At 47.4% G+C, this 19,590-nt stretch overlaps 2 protein-coding genes and 1 long non-coding RNA gene across 4 annotated transcripts; 2 read left to right on the top strand and 1 right to left on the bottom strand.

Moving 5' to 3' along the window:
* Nucleotides 1-2,798: 2,798 nt before the first annotated feature.
* Nucleotides 2,799-6,005, top strand: LOC4815389 (pancreatic triacylglycerol lipase). Its single transcript, XM_001354813.4, has 3 exons — nucleotides 2,799-3,456; nucleotides 4,333-5,237; nucleotides 5,314-6,005. The coding sequence occupies exons 1-3, from the start codon at nucleotides 3,339-3,341 to the stop codon at nucleotides 5,929-5,931; spliced, it is 1,641 nt and encodes a 546-aa protein (XP_001354849.2). The 5' UTR covers nucleotides 2,799-3,338; the 3' UTR covers nucleotides 5,932-6,005.
* A 6,486-nt stretch (nucleotides 6,006-12,491) lies between these two features.
* Nucleotides 12,492-13,585, top strand: LOC117184734 (uncharacterized). Its single transcript, XR_004470167.1, has 2 exons — nucleotides 12,492-12,769; nucleotides 12,865-13,585. It is a non-coding gene; the product is annotated as an uncharacterized lncRNA (long non-coding RNA).
* LOC5614322 (protein mab-21-like) lies at nucleotides 13,099-16,951 on the bottom strand. Of its 2 annotated transcripts, XM_001354811.4 has the most exons (4): nucleotides 16,514-16,951; nucleotides 15,816-16,362; nucleotides 14,474-15,027; nucleotides 13,099-14,393 (listed from the first exon to the last, which is right to left on the bottom strand). In XM_001354811.4, the coding sequence occupies exons 2-4, from the start codon at nucleotides 16,016-16,018 to the stop codon at nucleotides 14,044-14,046; spliced, it is 1,107 nt and encodes a 368-aa protein (XP_001354847.1). In that variant the 5' UTR covers nucleotides 16,019-16,362; nucleotides 16,514-16,951; the 3' UTR covers nucleotides 13,099-14,043. The 2 variants fall into 2 exon arrangements, with proteins under 2 accessions (XP_001354847.1, XP_033239345.1); XM_033383454.1 differs by having other exon boundaries at nucleotides 15,816-16,951.
* Nucleotides 16,952-19,590: the final 2,639 nt, after the last annotated feature.

A 19,590-nucleotide genomic window follows, 5' to 3' on the forward strand; every position in this document is an offset into this window, starting at 1 on the left:
ATGACGTTAGGGGGCTCTCTCAAACAATTGGAAAAACACATTTTCTCCTTACTGCTGCTGCTGTAGATTTGTAATGCATGTGGATTTTGGAACCGGAATCGATTTTCGGAATCAATTTCATTTGTTGCGAACTCAAAGTTCGATGCTTATCGCTGGAGGCCAAAAGTGAAATTCTCTTTTAGCTTCTGTCTGATACCCGGAAACCTGGCTGTACAGGAACCACCGAGGTCTGTGACATTAGTACATGTACCCGGTGATGCACAGATCTAGGAGCTGTTTTTCATTCCAGACTATTTGGATATTAAATCATATATATGTCGGATCGTAAGGCTATATTCTTTAGAAGTTAAGAAGTTAAGTTCGCCGGACAGTTGTGATCTATCCCGAAGGACAGCAAGGAGCTACCTGCAATGGGAATGCGACCTACCCAAGCCGTTCGACTGCGGCATTAATGGTGAGTCCTTACTTCAGACTCCACTAGAGATCTCTACTCCATCCGATAGCTAACCTTTCTGATGGTAACCCCAAACCACCATGACCACAGACTTGACCCCTAGGGCTGGATCCTTAAGAAATTGCTGTGATGGCTTTCAATATCCGTACGAAGGCTCATTGCAAACCGACATATTGGAGAATGATCACAGTAACAGAATAAGCCTTCTTTATCCGAAATCGAAGAGTTTGAACGCTTTCAGTTGACGAAGAACTCCTGCCAACGAAGAGGATCGACAAGAAACAAAACGAGAAACATTAGGTTGGGTGGGCCCAAATATTTCAGGGCTACATAACTGAACGTTATAGCTTTCCTATTTAGAAAACCACGAAACCATGAATCTGGTCGTTTTCTATCGATCCACCATAGTTGATGGATATGGATTTATAAAGTATTACAGCTCCGATAGATTGAAAATAGATGCTTTAATATCATTCATTGCCCCATCATGTCCTCCCCTTCGTAGTGAGAGTGTTGCCAGGTCGAATTGCATTTAGTTTTGAATCACAAGGGAGCATTATTATTGAAACAGCTCTATAAATAAATGATGGGATAGGGTACCCCTATGGGGTAGAATGAGTCGTAAACAAAAACAAAAGTAAAGCGGAATCACAGAGAACATAAAACGAATATTGATAACGGCACAGAGGCCTTCGGTCTTCGCTGTCTGGTCTGTCTTTCGTCTGCTCCTAGAAGAGGCGTCGCTCTTCCAGAGAGCCCCCAGCGATCGATTGACGTCAATCGTCGCATCGAAATCCTGGTGAAATGTCAAACGATCAAAAACCCGTAAACACCTTTTCACATGGACTCTGGACCCGGCACGGCGTCGGTCGAAAGCGAATCTCTGGCCGCTGGAGATGCCGATTAGAGCTGATAAGAGTGGGGATGGGATGGGAGCAACGGAATGATGCCCAGACATTGACACCACCAAAACCACCTGAATGGACAGTGCCAGAGGGAGAAGGCCTGTCGCGCTGCTTGACACAGTTTCTCGAAAGATTCGGAATTTGGCATTGACAGAGATAGACTACGAGTCGCAGCTCTCTATCTCTCTCTTTTGATCTTTGGGAAGTCTCTATTTCTGACCCTACAACTCTTCTCTATCTTTATCTCTCTCTTGCACTCTTTGCGGTCGCTTTGTTGTTTCTTATCAGGGAAGGTGCATCCCATATCCCATTCAACCAAGCGCACAGACACAGAGGGAGAGGACATGGACGATGCAGAGGCCGAGGCCGAGAGGGAGCAGAGATTTTTTGTACTTTGCATCCCAGCTCGCTTTACACTGAACTATGGGTCAAAGAGCCCGATATTTTAACATAAAGTACAATTTTTCTTAGAAAACTTATTTTTTTTTAAGTTTTTACATATTACAGTACATTAGATTATAAAAATGTGCCATATAATTTTAAAGCTCGACTCATCGAAAATAATTCAAGAATATTGACATACCTTTTTACCATCTGTTGTGGCTGTTAAGTGAAATAAACATGTAAATTTGGCAAGTAACCATGCAATTATGCAAAATCATTGGCGATTATTAGTTTCTTATGATTTTGTATATTTTCTCGAGTCTGTTTTTTACATCTAAAGTCTAAGAAATGTAATCCTGTTTCCTAGACGTAAAACTTTTATCGACTAAACCGGCATAGAGGTTACCCTTTTAGTAATCTTTACTGCCGGGTTTCGAAAAAATAAAGAAAATATTAACATGAAATCCTTAAATAAACAGCAGGGATGTGACGACATCTACGTTTTAAAATCAAAATTAAAATGCCGACCTAAATAAATCAGTTTTTTTTTATATTAAACCTAGGTTTCTTTTTAAATTAATTAATTTATTATTTTTATTTATTTCATGTAAAGTGTTGCTACTTTTATGTTATCCTGCTAGTCTCAACGAGTTTTACATATGATGATATATGATATAATTCTAACATTGGTACACAACAAAATAATCAAAATTATCATATTTGTAATTAAATTGAAAACTAAAAATATAAAAAAAAATGTTATAGTATTTAATTTACTAATATATTTACATATGTAAATGCATATGCATACAAAATTGGACTTTGTGCCAGCAAAATTGTTATTTTTGACCATAGTGCAGTGCAAGAAAAGCGTTGGTTGGGGGCCCCTGTCTCCCTTATCGGCAAACTCAATGCCGCGCTTCCCTTTCTCACTCTCTCTCTCTCTCTCTCTCTCTGGCTCTGCCGAAAAGTTACGTTCCGAAGCACTCAGACAACCGTTCGGCTGCAGTTTTCTGTTCGTCTTCGGCTTCGTCTTGAGCTTGCTTGGTGAATAAAAATTGCGTGAGTGGCGGTTGATCGGCTCATTGCTGCAGCGGGATCCACAACGAAACAATCAATCGCACTGGAGTAACGGATTGTTACCCGTTCTGGAAAGCTCAACAAAGCACAAACTAAGCAGAAAACTAACGGCAGCCGCCATTCCTTCGAGTGGACAGGCAGACAGACAGACAGACAGACAGCCAGGCACAGAGAGGAACAGGGACAGCAGACGATAAGATTAACGTTAACTTAATTAAAGACAAACAAAATATTAAAGAAAGCACGCAACCATCGGACCGATCCAAAGCCCATATCGAGTGGATCCGAGCATTATAGAACAGTCAGAGTGCCAGTCAGTGCAAGTGTCGGCTGCGCGTTCAAGTGATTTGTGACTGCGACTGTGTCTGCGTGTGTGTGTGTGTGAGTGTGTGCCCCCAAAGCCCCTTCAGGAATTATGCATGAAGAGTGACAATAAGAACAAAAAGAAACAACAGAACTATTAACAGTACTTACATCAGAATAACTAAAGAAGTGACACCTAAGTGGACCACACGATGTATGTGGCCAATACCACTGGCGGCCTGATGCTGCAGACCATGCTCTACCTGGCGAATCACACCAGTCGAGCGGCAGTCAACACTTTGATCGACCTGCCACCGGCCCCCAAAAGCGGTAAGCGATTGCAACATCCCCCAACCCCATGGTAAACCGCATGAAACATTGCCAGAATAGTAGCTCTCGATTACAGTTTTAGTGGTTTAGAAAACCAGTAACCAAACAGTAACACCCCCCTCCCCCACCGCAAATATACATATGTATAAACAACCTCTCAGCAAAGGAGGTGGAGTGGTCTCAAAGTGGTCTCTTGGCCTCTTCTCGTTGGCTTTTTTGTGGGTTTCTTGTTGGCTCAACAAAAACACAGATCTCCAGGGAAAGCTCTTCTTCAGCAAAAAGATCTCTATCGGTCTGGGGCCTTAGCAACAAATGGAAGGGCGCTGATTCGATGGGGGCTTTTTGAATAATTGCCACATAGGCAGAGGCAGTCGCAGTGGCAGAGGGCTGGGCGGAGTGGATGGGCTCGGAGTGGATACGCCTATCTAATCGAAAACTTCCGATACAAAGCGGAAAGCAGCAGCATGGATGTACTTATAGTAAATAGAAGCAGACGCGAGGCCCGCGATAAAAAAGATACAAAGCAATGACGACAATGATCATCCGAGCGGAAGACTGGCCGAGGCATCGGTTGTTGCATGCATCAGTGGGCCCCGTCGAGGGAAGGTTAAGATAGGCATATAAAGAATAGGAATTTCAAAATTGATAATCAGAAATCATGGATCGGTGGATCGGTGAATCAGTGAATTCTTTTTTGATGATCTGTTTCGAAGAACCATCAGCCTGATCAGCAGGTTGTCTTTTAGTTACTGATTTACTATTTATAATAGATTAAAGAGCTTATCGGAACACCTGCCAGGGAACCACACGCGTACTCGTACTCGTAGAAATCAAGACCCAGTCTACAATAATTCTCAATCCGATTTTGTATTGCAGATATCAACGAGGTGAAGTGCTTTGGGGTCTACGGCTGCTTTCCCATTAACGGGCCGTGGAACACGGTGACGCGTTCGATCAATGTTCATCCACAGAAGCCCTCGGAGATCGAGCCCCACTTTACGCTCTACACACGTCCTGCCCTCGATCAGCCCAAATATCTGGACCTCAACGATCCGGACAGTGTACAGAATATGGGCATTAATAGAAAGGGCAAGATCTACCTGCTTGTGCACGGGTACCTGGAGTCAGGCGAGATCCAGTGGATGCTGGACATGGCCAAGGCGCTGCTGAAGCACGAGCCAGAGGGCGAGGCCGCTGTCATTTCGATCGATTGGGGCGGCGGCGCCAGTCCGCCGTATGTGCAGGCGGTGGCCAACATTCGTCTGGTGGGTGCCATCACAGCGCATGTGGTGCACATGCTGTACGAGGAGCTGGGCCTGCCCAATCTGGACAACGTTCACATCATCGGCCACTCGCTGGGAGCCCATCTCTCCGGCTATGCTGGCTATCACCTGCAGCGAGACTTTGGCCTGAAGGTGGCACGCATTACGGGGTTAGATCCGGCGGCACCACTCTTCACGGACACCGATCCCATCGTCCGGCTGGATCGTACGGATGCCCATTTCGTAGATATCGTCCACACCGATGCCAATCCTCTGATGAAGGGTGGCCTCGGCATCAATCAGCGGCTGGGTCATGTCGATTTCTTCCCGAACGGCGGCTTTGACAATCCCGGTTGCGACAAGAAGCTGCAAGACGTGATGAAGAGCAATCGTAAGGCGACCCTTTTCACCACCATGCAACAGTTCCTCGGCTGCAATCACATCCGGAGCCAGCAGTTCTTCACGGAGAGCATCGGCACCCAGTGTCCTTTCATGGGCATCACCTGCGACTCCTTCGATGTAAGTGGCTCACAAAGCATTTCACATCAGACACATGCCTTACTAATCTCTCTTCATCTCCTCTGTTATTCCGCAGAGCTTCAAGGAGTTCAAGTGCACCAGCTGCGATGATCCCGGCCACACGTGCCTGCGCATGGGCTTCCACAGCCAGGAGGATTACCAGGAGCAGGTGGAGCGGGGCGAGCTGAGACAAGGCGACTCCCCGGGCGTCTTCTACCTGACGACCGGCGACAGTAAGCCCTTCTGCCGCCTCCACTATCGCATCACGGTGCGTGTGTCCAGCCACGATGAGAGCACTCTGCATGGCGGCGAGGTGGGCATTCTCTCCATTCGCTTGCATGAAGCAGCAGCCGCAGCTGCAGCCGGGCACGACCGGAAGAAGAAGGCCACCACAGAGCTTATGAAATTCTCACACAAGGCCATGTACTTTGAGCCGGGCTACGAGTACAAGGCGCTGGTGCCCGGCAAAGAGCTGCAGGAGCCGGACCACGCCACCGTCTACTGGGAGTACCCAACGAGCATCCTCAATCCGCTCACCTGGCGCATTCTCTCCTCACCGCGCATCTACCTGGAGTACATACTCATCGAGTCGATGGAGTCCAGCGATCTCTACCTGAAGCTCTGTCCCCAGCATGAGGGGGCCATCCTATCCGGCGCTGAGAACGTGCTCCGCACCAGTTATTGCAAGGACTAGTGGGGGAACACCAGTTGGTATTTTATTATAGTATTTTCTAATTGCTCGCGAAATTAACAACAACAAAACACACACAAAAAACAAAACGACAAAGGAATTCGCTGGAGACAGCACCATTATTTATTTGTAATATAATATAATTTTTCTTTTTTTTTGAATATTTAAATGTGTAATTTTAGTTAAGTCTTAATTTAAATAAAATATATAAATTTAAAAGATAAAATATGCACACAACTATTAGTCAAAGGGATCAAATTCCTGTTCGAATCGCAACAGGCGGACTATCCTGGCGGCCCAACTGACTGGGGAAAGCCACGAGGAACCCCAACTTGTAATTCAGTAACATAATTGAGAAATTTTAAATGGTAGTTTCCGTTGGGCGGACTATCCTGGCGGCACAACGAGATGAGGCTTTTATAGGGAGCACCGACCAACCGTAAATATACGAATTCAAGGTTTATATTCGTCGTTGTTATTATTCCGTCGAATATTACTAGCTAGATAGAACCCTCAGCCCTGCCCACATAATTTTATCCGATTAATGAAACTCTTTTCTACTTGACGTTTTTATTTTAAATACTTGCTTTTATTGGATTTCTTTATACACCATTTGTTTTTAAATATACTTTTGAAAATGTGAAGATACTGCTTAAAGTATGCGTTGGAATGGGACTCAACGGTGGACTGTCATCAGTCTGCACCATCGACACAGTTCCCGGACATCGCAGATCAGGGCGGCCGATATGCACAGCTGTGGGAAGGTGGAGTAGGATATTGTAAGTTTAAGAATTTGGGCAGATATCGCGTCTTTCCACTCACCTTTTTGATCGGACACTAAAACTCTCCTTGCCGCTTGCAGCTTCGGCCTCATCGTGGACATCGCAAACGAGAGCCTTGGCGCTGGGGAGGGGAGTGTCACACCCCACTGGCCATGCAGATGTGGAAACACTTTGTGCGACTGTGCAGATACGTGTGATTGCGCATCCGGTCTTCACACGGCCCGGATGTCACTGAACTTTGACAGAAGTTGACAGTGATCCTCTCCAGGCCGGTCTTGTCGTTCAGCCAGTACACAAATCCCTCTAGGCGGCAATGTTGTTCACCTGCGTGGTATGCATGGAAGCAAGGGTTATTCTGTAGGGGGAATTCCCCCAGAGGCGGGGCTGCGGCTCTGGCCCGTCTTGATCAAAGTCCCCGGTGCTCCAGTCGCTCCAGTACACGTAGTCCTAGCTGCCAACCAGTACCTGACACTTGTTGCCATCCAGAGTCTCGTCTCCAGGTCGAATCTGAGCTCCCGGCCATGATTATAGCTCGGATCCGGCGTATTAAGTACGAGGGGAGGGGGGCAATCTCTGTCCGGCTGCCCACCCCTTCCACTCTGTACGCCACCTGTCGACGAAATATGAAATGGAAAATACCGAAAAATACCAAAAAAATACTCGACATATTCCTCGTTTTTGATCTTTCGTCGAATATTCCCAGCTATATAGAACATTTAGCCCATATACGCACATAATTTTATAGGATTGATGAATCAATTTTCGACTTGATTGGCTTAATTTAAATAATTGCTTTTATTGGATTTCTATTTAACGTTGAACATGAATTTTATATGATTGATGAAATTGACAAAATGACAATGGTATATTGTATACCGATATACCGTAAATATACCGTCGGTTCAATTTTGACCTCAAAAAATACCCATAAGTAAAATCACCCTGTAGGGGCGCCACTTAGCAAGGACATGCACTGAAGGGGCGACGGCTGGGTGTGTGTCTCTGCTGTGGGAACACTGTTGGGCACTGGGAACACCGCCAGAGTGCGCCATTATTCATTATTGTAGTCGGGTCTTAACTTAAATAAAATATAAAAATTGAAAAGAAATTAGTACTTGAGAGGAGTACCGAGTACTGAATGTTGTTAGGAAAGAGAGATAACCTTGAGCTTCCCCTGATCTGGCCCTATTTTTTTTATTTATATGTGGATAAAACCACTTCGGGAAACCATGGATGGTTCCAAAGAAGAAAGATGGGAAATTTAATGGCTGGTTGATTTCCCCGTGCAATGAATAGATACGATCACCGGGGCATACCATACCCATTCCGGCGGGGCCAGTGCCAGTTTCAGACCAGGTATCCAAGTAATCTTGCCGTGGAGCTACCTATAACTCAAATCAGCTGTGGCTCAGAGTTTCTAATGAATTAAGCAGAGGGGCAGGCATAAATTCCATGTCAGAGATCCTTCGTTTCGCTTCGCATCGCATCGCATCGTTTCGCTGTCGTTGTGTTTGTTGTTTGTGGATGTTAATATTTTAAATGCTTATCGCACCGAATGTATCTATCGCATGCATGTGTATCTTTTACATATAATTGATATTATCTGCATTGATTTGACTCGTTTTCAACCCGGGCTTGCCTTTGCCTTTACCTTTTGGTTCTGCTTCGGCTTCGGTTTCGGTTTCTGCTTTCGTTTCTGATTGTATTTGGTGTTGTTGTGGTCTTTGTTTTATTATGGAACATTTGGACATTCCAATGACACAGCCACAGCCACAGCCCCAGTCGCAAGCCCCCAGCCCCCCAGGCCAGTCGCTGCCTCCAATGTTGGCCCATAAATATGTTGACAGAGACAGAGAATCGGAGCTGGGATTGGAGTCGCAATCGGAATCGGAGTCGGACTCTGAGAGAGGCAGAGACAGTTGATGATCATGTTGACAATGTTTCGCTGGGAGTTCATTTCGTTTCTTGGAAATTGAAATTGTTTGAAAACGTTTTCATGTTCTGAACTTTCCGTTGCCCCACCTGTCCCTCTGTCACTCTCTCTCTCTCTACACAGAGTCTTCTCTGCGTCTCCCTCTCCCCAATGTATTCCCATGATATGCATTCATTAATAATGTTAATCGATTTGGGATAACTCTCAGTCCAAGTGTGTTCCCAGAGATCTCTTTCTGGGGCTCTCCCTCACACACAGTTGCCACCGAATGTCATTCTCTGTCACTTGTTGCATGCTGCACGAATGAGGATGATGGGTATGGGTATGGTTATAGGTATGGGAATGGGAATGGGGGGCTACTACAGAAGCCACAATACAAATTGTTTGTCATTTGGTAAGTGCCTCCCCAATTGCTTGCAGCTGCAACCCGTTCCCCAGCGCTAGTGGCAGTGGCAGTACCAGTACCAGTCCGCCTCTTAATTAGTTCACCTTCGCCTCTACTCCACTCCACTCCGCTTCCTTCTCCATTACCCCGCCACCAGCCCGTTCTCCTCTGGCATCCATCAGCTCCGCATAAATCAGACGCCAGAGCGGGCGGCGGCTGAGGGACATCAAATGGAACTCAAATCAAAATGTCATAATTCCAGACGGGGCAACATCAGCGACAATACGTCAACATGGTCCTCTCTCCTCTCCTGTGGCAGACTCCGTTCCTAACCCTTCCATCCCCGCCATCTATTTTCCACCCACTCATCCGCTCCGCCACTCCGCCATTTAATTAGTCGCCCGCGCCAATGTCGCAAACAAATCACATAATTATGATTGAGCGCAGGCAGCGTCAACTCTTTGCCGTGGATTCATTCCGTTTCCCCCTGCTCTGGCACCGATCTTTCACCTCCATCTCCCGGCGCTGTGGCAGCATTTTGGGGTTTGGTTTCCTTTATGGGACGTCAGAGAGACGCGTGCATAAATATAAATCAGGGCCGGCTCACAGCTGCCGTAATTGAATGCAAATGTCCATCCAAAAATACGACGACGACTCCACTCTAGTGGAGCTCTCTCTTTCTCTCATCTATTCCCCGCTCCGAGGAGGCGACAATCTGCTCTAAATTATCACATGTAGGTGCCGTGCCGTTCCGTTTTCCCCTCCCCACCGTACGCCCTTGCTCTCCCACTGCGATGCTCCATTGTGTTTGCTGGCGATGCGTGGAAAACTAATTTCCCACTCCCCCAGATTCGCCCCCTCCTTCCGCACAGCATTCATTCCCTTTTGGGAAAGCATTTTCCTGTGCCATTCATCTTGTGCATTTTTCTGATATTCATAATTTGTGGCGTGTGCGCTCTCCATCCATCCATCCATCCCCATGGATTCCCAGCACCGGAGGATGCCGATGCCGATGCCTGCCCTGCCCTGCCCCTTTAGTGATGTTGTTAAATTGCACCACGTGTTTTTGATAATGACGACATAATTATGCCCAGGAAAAGTGCCCAGAAGTGGGAAGATGAAGGCTGTGGAATCGCTAGAACCGCGAGAGTAGCTGATTCGCATAGCAACGATTAATCGGAATGGTTCTAGATGCTGGAGCACTCCATCGAAATTGAAACTCTTAGATCTCTGGTTTTATGAAGGATGCAGCTGGACTATAGCTAGATTCACATTTGAAAGAAAGAAAGTTTAAATGAATAACTAAATTATGTAAAAGATTTGTCTTCTATTTGAAATATGTACATAAAAAGCCCTTCAGAAGATTCTTTAGACTTTTAAAAATCCACCAATTGTTCCAAAAGCTTTTCAAGGATTGATAAAATGACACTCTGCATAAACGTTCAGCCAAAGGTATCAAAATTATGAACAAGCAATTGAGTGAATAATTGCGAGGGTCATGATTGATTCAATGACTGTGATTGTGGGTGCAATTGACTGACCAATTCGATAAATGCAAGTGATAAGCGGAAATACTTATACTAGCCATTAAATGAGTATTTCATGCGAGTACGAGCTGTATGCATGAGTGGCTGGCTGTCATAAACTGAACGATTGAATGATACTTAAAATGAATTGTAAAAAAAAATGCCAGTCCAGTTGTCAAATTAATCTCCTGAGTGAATGAGCAGCGATAGCAGTCGTCGCACTTTCCAATGATAAGTACAGATTGTTCAGATCCGAGCAGCCCGAAGATTGATTTTAAAAGGCTGTTTGAAACTGTACCTACTTATAGACCTCCCTGCAATAACTATACTATTAATGATTATGTACGTTAAAAGCTCGATTTGATGTATATTGTTTCAATAAGAAAGACTTATAATCTTCTAACCTACCTTTAAATCGAAAGAGCTTTACGACTGAAGGATAGAAACGGAAGGACATGAGCAGATCCACTCGGCTGGCGTCTGAATCAAAAATTGACATATATTGTTCCTATAGATATGCCTTGATACCTTTTCCTTCTGATCAGTATTCATAAAATTCAACAAAATTATACAAATTTTCTCCTCTGTCCATTGATTGTGGGGGTTGGGGTGGTGTCCTTTGTGGTGTCCCATTCTGGTCCTCTCTACTCCATTTAGAATTTTCAGTTCTCGGTAGTTTGTGCAACCCCCGCTGGGAGATGGTAGATCTAAACAAATGAAATGTCAAAATGCGAACAACACAACAGGAACAAAGGTGAACGAAGGGGGAGCTGGCGAGCAGGAACCGAGCCCGGGGTCATTTAGAGCACTAATTTAAATATCATTAGTAAACAATTAAAACAAAGAAAACCACATCCAGATCCGGCGGCCAACAAAAGGAGTCATAAAGGACGAGGCCGAGAACGAGCCGACCCTGCCGACGACAACGAGACGCAATCGTAAGCCTCTCTCTTGTCACCGCCCACGGCCATGGACTGGGATCTGAAGGGAGCTGCTGGGGAGGAAGGGTGCACATAAATGTCAACAAGAAAAACCGAAAACTTCCACATTACCTGGGCGTGGTGGAGTGGTCGAGTCGACCATGGGATATCCAGCATCATTCGATCTCGAGAGCAGCAACATTTGCTGGAGTTTGCTGAAAAAGTTCTTCCTAATCGCATCATATTTGGATATACCCATCATTGAAGCAGGGTATCAAATCAAAGGGGCGAACAATGAACAAGAAAAGGGCGACAGGCGACAACATTTTTTGTGTGGCTTTGGCCAAAGTTGTGACAGCCCATCCAAATGAGGAGAGGGCTTGGGTTTGGGGATTGAGGATTGAGCCTGGGCAGGTGCTGCTTCCTGATTCTGATACTGGTACTGGTACTGGTAGCCCCCTCCTCCATTTTAATTGCATTCCAAATATAATTTGTCAAAACAAACTGCTCTCCCTGGGATCCCCGGTGCGGCCTGGTTGTGGTGCCAATGGGAATCGTGCCTTATCAGGGTCTGTCTGCGTGCACATGGTCCATCTCCAACTCCATCTGGTTTTTCCATTCCCCATTCCCCATTCCGCATTCGCCTCCCCGCGTGCCAGAGCCAGTCACGTGCCGTGGCGCTGGCGGCAAAGTGCGCAGCGAACCGATTCGGTCACCTGATGATGCTTTTCCCAGGCATAGGAAAGCCTAGGAACTGCCACCCTCCCACTCAGGGTGGAAAGATGCCTTGAGACCGAGAGAGAGAGAGAGAGGGAGCTGGAGCTGGAGCTGGAGAAACGGTGCTGGTTCTGGTTCTGGTCCTGAAGAGAGACTGCGACCGGGTAACATGATCCCTGCGTGCTTCGGCATAATTTGTTATTTTGACTATCGCATTATGCTGTGTGGCTCTGCCTTTTGTGCTGACGTTGATTATTTTCTCGTACTTTCCATTACAGACAGAACCGCTGCGGAGCGGAGCACCTTTTGTCCGACTCTCGGGGAAAATATCGATTACATTCGCTGAAAGTTTTCGCCCTCCCGCTACCCGCCACCCGCCTCCCGCCCCGACACGGGGGACAAAAGGAACCGCAGAACAAAGCAGACAAACTACTCTTTTCGGGCCTTCTCCGGCAAATCACATAACCATAAATAAGGGTAATAAAAATGATGCTCAGTTGTCGCTGGAGCTGAGATCTGGATGTGGATGTGGATGTGGAGGCTGATGCAGCTGCATTTTCTTGGAGACAGATACATCGGTGAGTGCGCAGATACAGATACGCGATACGCCGGCTAAGAGCTGCAAATAAATATCCGCCAATGCCAATAATCATAACATTAACTCACCAACCAGACCCCAAACAGCAACACTGCCTGACTTCCCTAATGAGAACCGAAAGGATGTGAATCCTTCTGGGACTTGTCAGCGATCGAATGGACTCAGCTACTCTGAAATGTACTAAAATGTAAAGGATCCAATCAGCCCGATCTGTATTAGAAAGTGGCTCTGAGAATAACAATCAATGTCTGCCCTTATCCCCATCTCAGGTCGCTCTTATTTCCCGCAAATAGATACCAACGCAGTATATTGTTAGGATCCGTAAGTGCCTTTGGCTATTCTTGAATTTATTCAAGCATATTTTTCTCACTTAAGCAATCTATGTATTACTATATATTAAACTGTGGATAATCTTTATAAGTGTTATGCGTTGGACGAATCCGTATAGATATAGACATGGTAGGAATAGGAGAATAGAACAATGTTAAGTTGAACTTGGAACGATCAATGGATGTGGAACTCTCCATCCTCATCTTCAGTTTCTTCCGTTGTTTTGTTGTTGTTTGATATTTATGCTGGATTGCTTTGATCTAGGATCGGCATACTAAAGAAGAACAATCGTATACTTCATTGAGTACTCCTCACACACCTCTGCACACACACTCCGCACTCCGCTGATGCGCTGTAAAAGGAGCCGCCTGGCCAAATGTTCCTTTTGCCAGCCACATTGTTTGCCTACCCGGGTGGACAGACGGAAAGCCAGACGGGGAACAAAGGATGTTCGAGTTATTAAAAACAATATTCGCAGGCTAAGCCGGGCATGCCTGGCTGGGCACTGGCAATGGCAAGGAGTCGAATGGGGAGTGGACTTATCTCGCATCTCTGCATTAACACTTCGCCTTCGACGCACACACATACACACACACACACACAAATACAGCTACAGATACAGATGCAGATACAGATACACTCATGGCACAGATACAAAATGGCAGCCGCGAATGGGATGGGATGGGATGGGATGTGGATTGGAATTGGAATTGGGATGGAGGGAGGCAGCTCTCACTGTAGGCCTTATCTCAGATCATCTCGGCACTGCAATCGCAGCGACAATGAAAATTTAGCACCTTTACCGAGTACCCACTCGACGACACTCACTCGCACACTGACTCGAGCACTCACACGACACCAGACTCGGAGACCTGAGACCCTGCCTGCCTGCCTGCCGGCCTGCCTGGCTGCCTGAACACCCATTTACAACTTCTCAAAGGCATTGGCATTGGTCAGCATCTCTCTGGTCAAGCGCCAGACCTGCTTGGCCGCCTGCTCCAGGGCGCTGGGCGACTTGCCCTTGAACATGTCCAGGCTGGGCAGAAAGTAATGGGGACATCGGCGGTATTGCAGACAGGAGATCAGCTGCAGGAAGATGCCATTGATGCGGTCGGCAATGCAGCTCTCGTCCCACTCGTAGTCCCGCGGATGCTTCTCGCACTCGTAGAGGAGCAGATTCTTCAGGTGATAGGCGCTGATCGGGCTGCCGGGTAGCTCCAAGTGCCGGTCACGCAGCGTCTTCAACATGCTCAAGCAGCGGCGGCGGCAGCCACCTTTGTGTTAGAGAGGGGAGAAAGAGAACCGTACGTATCGGTATATCATTTGGAATGGATCTGGAAAAGCTCGCTCTCACCTTGCAGCAGACGGTTCTCGGCCTCGTAGAAGCTCAGCACCCAGGCATCCCCCTCCATGCTGGCCGCATTGTTGTTCTTGTTCTGCATGGCGGCACTGTCCTTGGAGAGCAGATCGAATCCCTCCGTCTTCACCTCGGCCACGATATTCGGATGCGGCCAGGGGATGTGCGGCATGGGCCAATGGGCCGCCGAGCGTGGCCAGATACCGGAGCACTTGAAAGCCGGCGTGATCTGCACCACATAGCGCTCCCTGATCCTCAGTTTCACCTCCGTGGTGTCGCCAATGATCTTGACCATGTCCCGGTACATGCTCTTGTCGCAAGCCTGCGCCACCAGCGTCTGGAATCGGGAGCGGATCTTCCGCGACGATAGATACCCGGAGGCCGTGATGAACTCCACCCACAGCGACATGGAGCGCTTGCGGCCGTCGCTTAGCTTCAGCACCGCACAGCCGGGCAGGGTGCCGTCGTCCACAAAGTTGAAGACGCCCATCTGGTTGAGGTACAGCACAATTTCGAACTCATTCGGCGAGATGACCTCAACGCCTTCGAACCTAGACAACCCGAGAAAGTCAGAGAGAAACAGAGAAAGAGTGAGAGAGGGAGAATTGGAGATACGGGTGGCAAGAGCCACAACCGCAGACCCATTGAATCGACACTGGTTCTGCGTAATTCCGGTGACCGGATTGACTGTCATCGCACTGTCCTCCTCCTGCTGCTGCTACTGCTCGGTCCGCTGCGCCCGGGGCCACTGCAGAGTAGAGTCGCATCATTACATGCATCGTGCATCGTCATTGTCAGTTAACTGTCAAGTCATGCTCGTGCAGTGTCCGTCAGTCACTGTGCAAGCTCCTCTTTCCCACTCCGTACCGATTCATTGCTCCGCTTCGATGCGGGGATGCTTGAGTTGGAGATCGATCTATTGATCGGGGTCACCACTTTAGGAATTTATGTATATTGATTTCTCCAGATGAGCAGTTTATTGGTCAACTTTTAATTTGTTTAGGAAATAGCTTATTAAATTCAGGATTGCTTATTCGCGAAACTTTATATGTCAGTTAATTGATTGATCGTGGTCACCACTTAAGAGAATTGGGGCATGCTATGCTACTTTGCCACGCTGTAATTTGTCCTGCCATCGATTGATATTCGGGGTCACCAATTAAACGTCAAATTTAGATACTTTACTCATTTTATACAGTCATTTAAGTATTCCTGAATAGCTAACTATCTCACACCCTAAAAGGGTTATGTTGGGGATTAACCAACTGTATGACATGAAAAAATGCTCAATGGTCGGGGTCACCAGTTTCAATGTACGAATATGCACTCTTACTCTTACCTGCCATTGCACTCGACGAGACTCGAGATGAAGCGCGGCTCCTGCAGCTCCACCTCCTTGAGTATATCCTGGACAATCTTGCAGATCTCCCGTATGGCTGTCGAGGTCTTGAACATGCGGGCCTGGACACGCTCGGCACAGTAGCGATTCATCTGGTAGATCATGCGCGTCTGGGCGACCAACATATCCGGCGGCACCAGCATGGTGGAGGAGCTGTCTTTTGTTCTCTCCCTCTCCCTTGAAGCAGCGGAGTCGTAGCTCTGACCTGGCTCTGGCGACGCTCCGTCTGGCGGCCAACTACAAAGAAAAGCAACGAACGTCGGCAAGTGACTTTTAGCCAATTATGCGAAATTCGGGAGCAGGCAGGTCTCTCGGTCAGTTCAACCCGGAGCGGGAGTCGAAGTTGGAGTTGCTGTTGGAGCTGGAGCTGGAGCTGGAGCTGTGGCTATGGATTGATCTGCTGAATCTCTGATCAGGATCGTATGGCGGCGGTTGTGGTGCTGGTGCTGCTCTGGTGCTGGTGCTGTTGCTGTTGCTGGTGCGGATGCTATTGCGGATGCAGACAGAACAAAGGAACAATTCAATTGTGAGTTACGGTGACAGCCGGAGAGCGGCAACAATGGGCACAAGTGGAGCACGACAATCGCCAGCTTTGGTAGTGTCTGTGTCTGTGCCTGGACCTGTACTCGTGCTCGTACCCGTAGTGGTATCTGTATCTGTATTTGCACTTGTATCGGTATCTGCATATGGGCAGTAGCAGGGACTCCGCTTATGAGAGTTTTTGTTGTCTTATTGGATGTGCGGGGATACTGTATCTGTGTTTGCTAGCGAATTAGCCGCATACGGATGCGTTAAGCGAGTCGTTTTCGTATCGAATGCCTCTCTGGCAACGATTCCACAGAGCGATGCGAGTGCCCGTAGTCGTAGTCGTTGCCGCTGCCATTCCCCGATTCCGATACCGATTCGCACGAAAAGATACGCTACGCTGTCGACGCTGGCTGCTTGCTGGCTGCCGGGACTGGCGTTGTAAATCTCGCGGATATTTACAGCTTCGGGGCAGATAAAGCGCTGAAAGTGCAGCGCCTGCATTGCTGTGTGCGTGAGTGTGGCGTTGCATTGTATCTAACGAATGCGGCCGCCATCTCGTTCGCATGAATGGGCCACAGACACAGCTGCAGCAGCACCACTCACAGATACATCTCAAACTACACCAACAGCAACAGATACATGTCAGGCTGTCACGTGACAGGCGTCGCGTCAGTGTTTCTCTGTCTCGTGCCATGCATTCCAGCGCTCAGAGCCCCAAAAATCGATGCGAGATACTGTATCTGTATCTGTATCAGTCTCTACAGCCGGCGTATCTGTATCTGCAGCAGTAAAAACAAACTTCAACAAGAAAAATATAATAAAAAAAAAATAAATACAAATCACATGCCGCCCGCCGCCTCCAGGCACTGTATCTGTGTATCTGTGTATTTGTATCTCTCTCTCTCACTCGGTGGCGGTGCGCGTGTGTCTGTGTGAGTATCTGTGAGAGCGCTACTCGTGCATTGGCCCTGGACGCGGCGGCACAAGCTCCGCCCACAGTGCGGACCCCGACGGCATGCTGCTGCCTGCCACGCTGCGGCGAGCTCTTTGATGTTTTGCTGCTTCCGCTCTCTCTCTTTCTCTCTCTCTCTCTCTCTCTGTGCAGCTTTGGGGCTGTATCTGTTGTATCTGTGAGAGCTGTCGGTGTTACGGTGTTACGGTGTATCTGTATCTGTTTCTGTATTTGTGTTTGTGTGTAAATTTAATTTGTTAAATACATTTTGGTTTGGCTGTTGCCGTCGCATACGAGAGCTGTGTGCAATAATTTATCTGAAATGTGCACTCATTTAGCAAAGAGCAACCCTCGTCCATGTTCCCCGACAACCACAGCAGCAGCAGCAGCAGCAGCGATATCTTTATATCTCACGGATACACAGGCACAGGCAAAGGCAAAGGCACAGAGGCGGCAGACAGAGAGCCCCGGAGCTCAGAGCCAGAGCCAGGGCCGCCGCCACAGATACATTTACACTCATAAATATGTCGCGTGGATTAATGTGCCAGTTGGCAATTTTTGACAGCGTTCCAAGCAAGCAACTTCCATCCACTCCACTCCACTCCACTCGCACCATACCCGTACCGTACCTCGTACCCCAAACTCCTCCATCCATTCCTTCCTCTATTCCACTCCTTCGACCAGCGCCATTTTCAGGCTCCCATATACATAGGAGATATATGTATATGGACATACATGTACATTGATTGTGTATGAAGGGATATGGGATGGAGCTAAGGTTACTTTCTGTAAGCTTTCTTTCGACTCGCCGCCGACATCCGTTGTCATCCGTCCTGCCACACGCTCGCCACTGACTCATGACTGACGGACATGTGGCAACATCCAAGCAACAACATCAAAGCGCTCTGCAGTCGCCTGCAGCCTCCTCCAATTAGACAAATCTCTGGCGCTGTTGCCACTAATTTGAGATGAGGCAAAACACCGAACAGTAGAATAGCTGCTGCCCACGGAACACACTTTTTGGCATTGTTTTTGAAACTTTTCTAACTACACGTAGGTCGGTTCAAATTTGTAGATACATACATAGCTTCTGGGGAACATTTCCTTGATTCGATTAGATATCGATTCTCAAGTCAATTCAAATCTATTCCATACTCGAACTGATGGAACAGTAACATCTCATTTGAAGTTAGCTTCGAGGGAGCTGGAAGACTGCGATCGACACCCAACCATTTGAAAGTCTTTTGTTAAGGCCTTAGTGACATCAATTAGTGGCAGTTTTTCAAAGAGATTATGGCTATATCTAAATGGGATTCAGAGCCCTCCATTCTTATTTGTTGGTAACGCTTAACGAGACTCTCGGCTAATGGGATGAATGGAACGGAGATGGATCAGTCCAGGTGTCTCGATCAGCCGACCGCCACTTGGCTGATTTTTGGCGCAACAGAGAAAAGTGGCCGAGAGATGGTAATGGAGATGGGCCAGGGCCACAGCCAGGGCCACAGCCAGGGCCAGGGCTAGGACTGTGGACAGTGGGGACTCCTATCTACAGACAGATGTGGGCATATCTGCATAAATTGAAAACAAAGGTCGAGAGAGAGCCAACATTTTTGTTGGGTTCTGTTCGGTTCGGTTCGGTTTGGAAAATGTCAGGAAGGAGACACAGGAGGACAGGAGGGTGAGGATCGGTGATCGGGATAGCCGCTTGTTTTTTTTCGTGTGTCTGTTTGTGTGTGTGTGTTTTCCCGTATTTATATATCTTTTAGATCTCAAAGAAATTTGAATATAATTTATGTGCAATCGTCGCTTTTTTTCGGTTGGTTTATTTGCTCGATGCTCGTAGTCCGCTGTCCGCTGTCCGCTGACCGCTGTCCGTACCCGGCCCGGTCCCCGGGTTCGCCTCGTATCGGCTGGTACCCCCAAAATGAAGAACGATCCATCCATCTAAACGTTTGTCACTTGCTGGCGTTGTCGCCGAAACGTTTGTCTTCTTGCTTCTCCGCCAGCTCTGCTCCTTCGTCGTCGCGTCAGCGTATCTTTTGTCTTTTGGTTCCTGTACCCCGTACCCACCAGCACCATCATCATAGCAGTCGTTTATTCTACTGGAACATACAGACATATATCAGACGGGCCAACCATTCTCTGGAAAAACAAGTAAACCAGAATCTTATTAAAAAAGTAAAAACAGAAAGTGCTAAGATCTATTGTAGATACTAGCAAAAGGAAAGCTTACAA

Source organism: Drosophila pseudoobscura, chromosome X (assembly GCF_009870125.1).
Source record: "Drosophila pseudoobscura strain MV-25-SWS-2005 chromosome X, UCI_Dpse_MV25, whole genome shotgun sequence".
NCBI classification, from domain to species: domain Eukaryota; kingdom Metazoa; phylum Arthropoda; class Insecta; order Diptera; family Drosophilidae; genus Drosophila; species Drosophila pseudoobscura.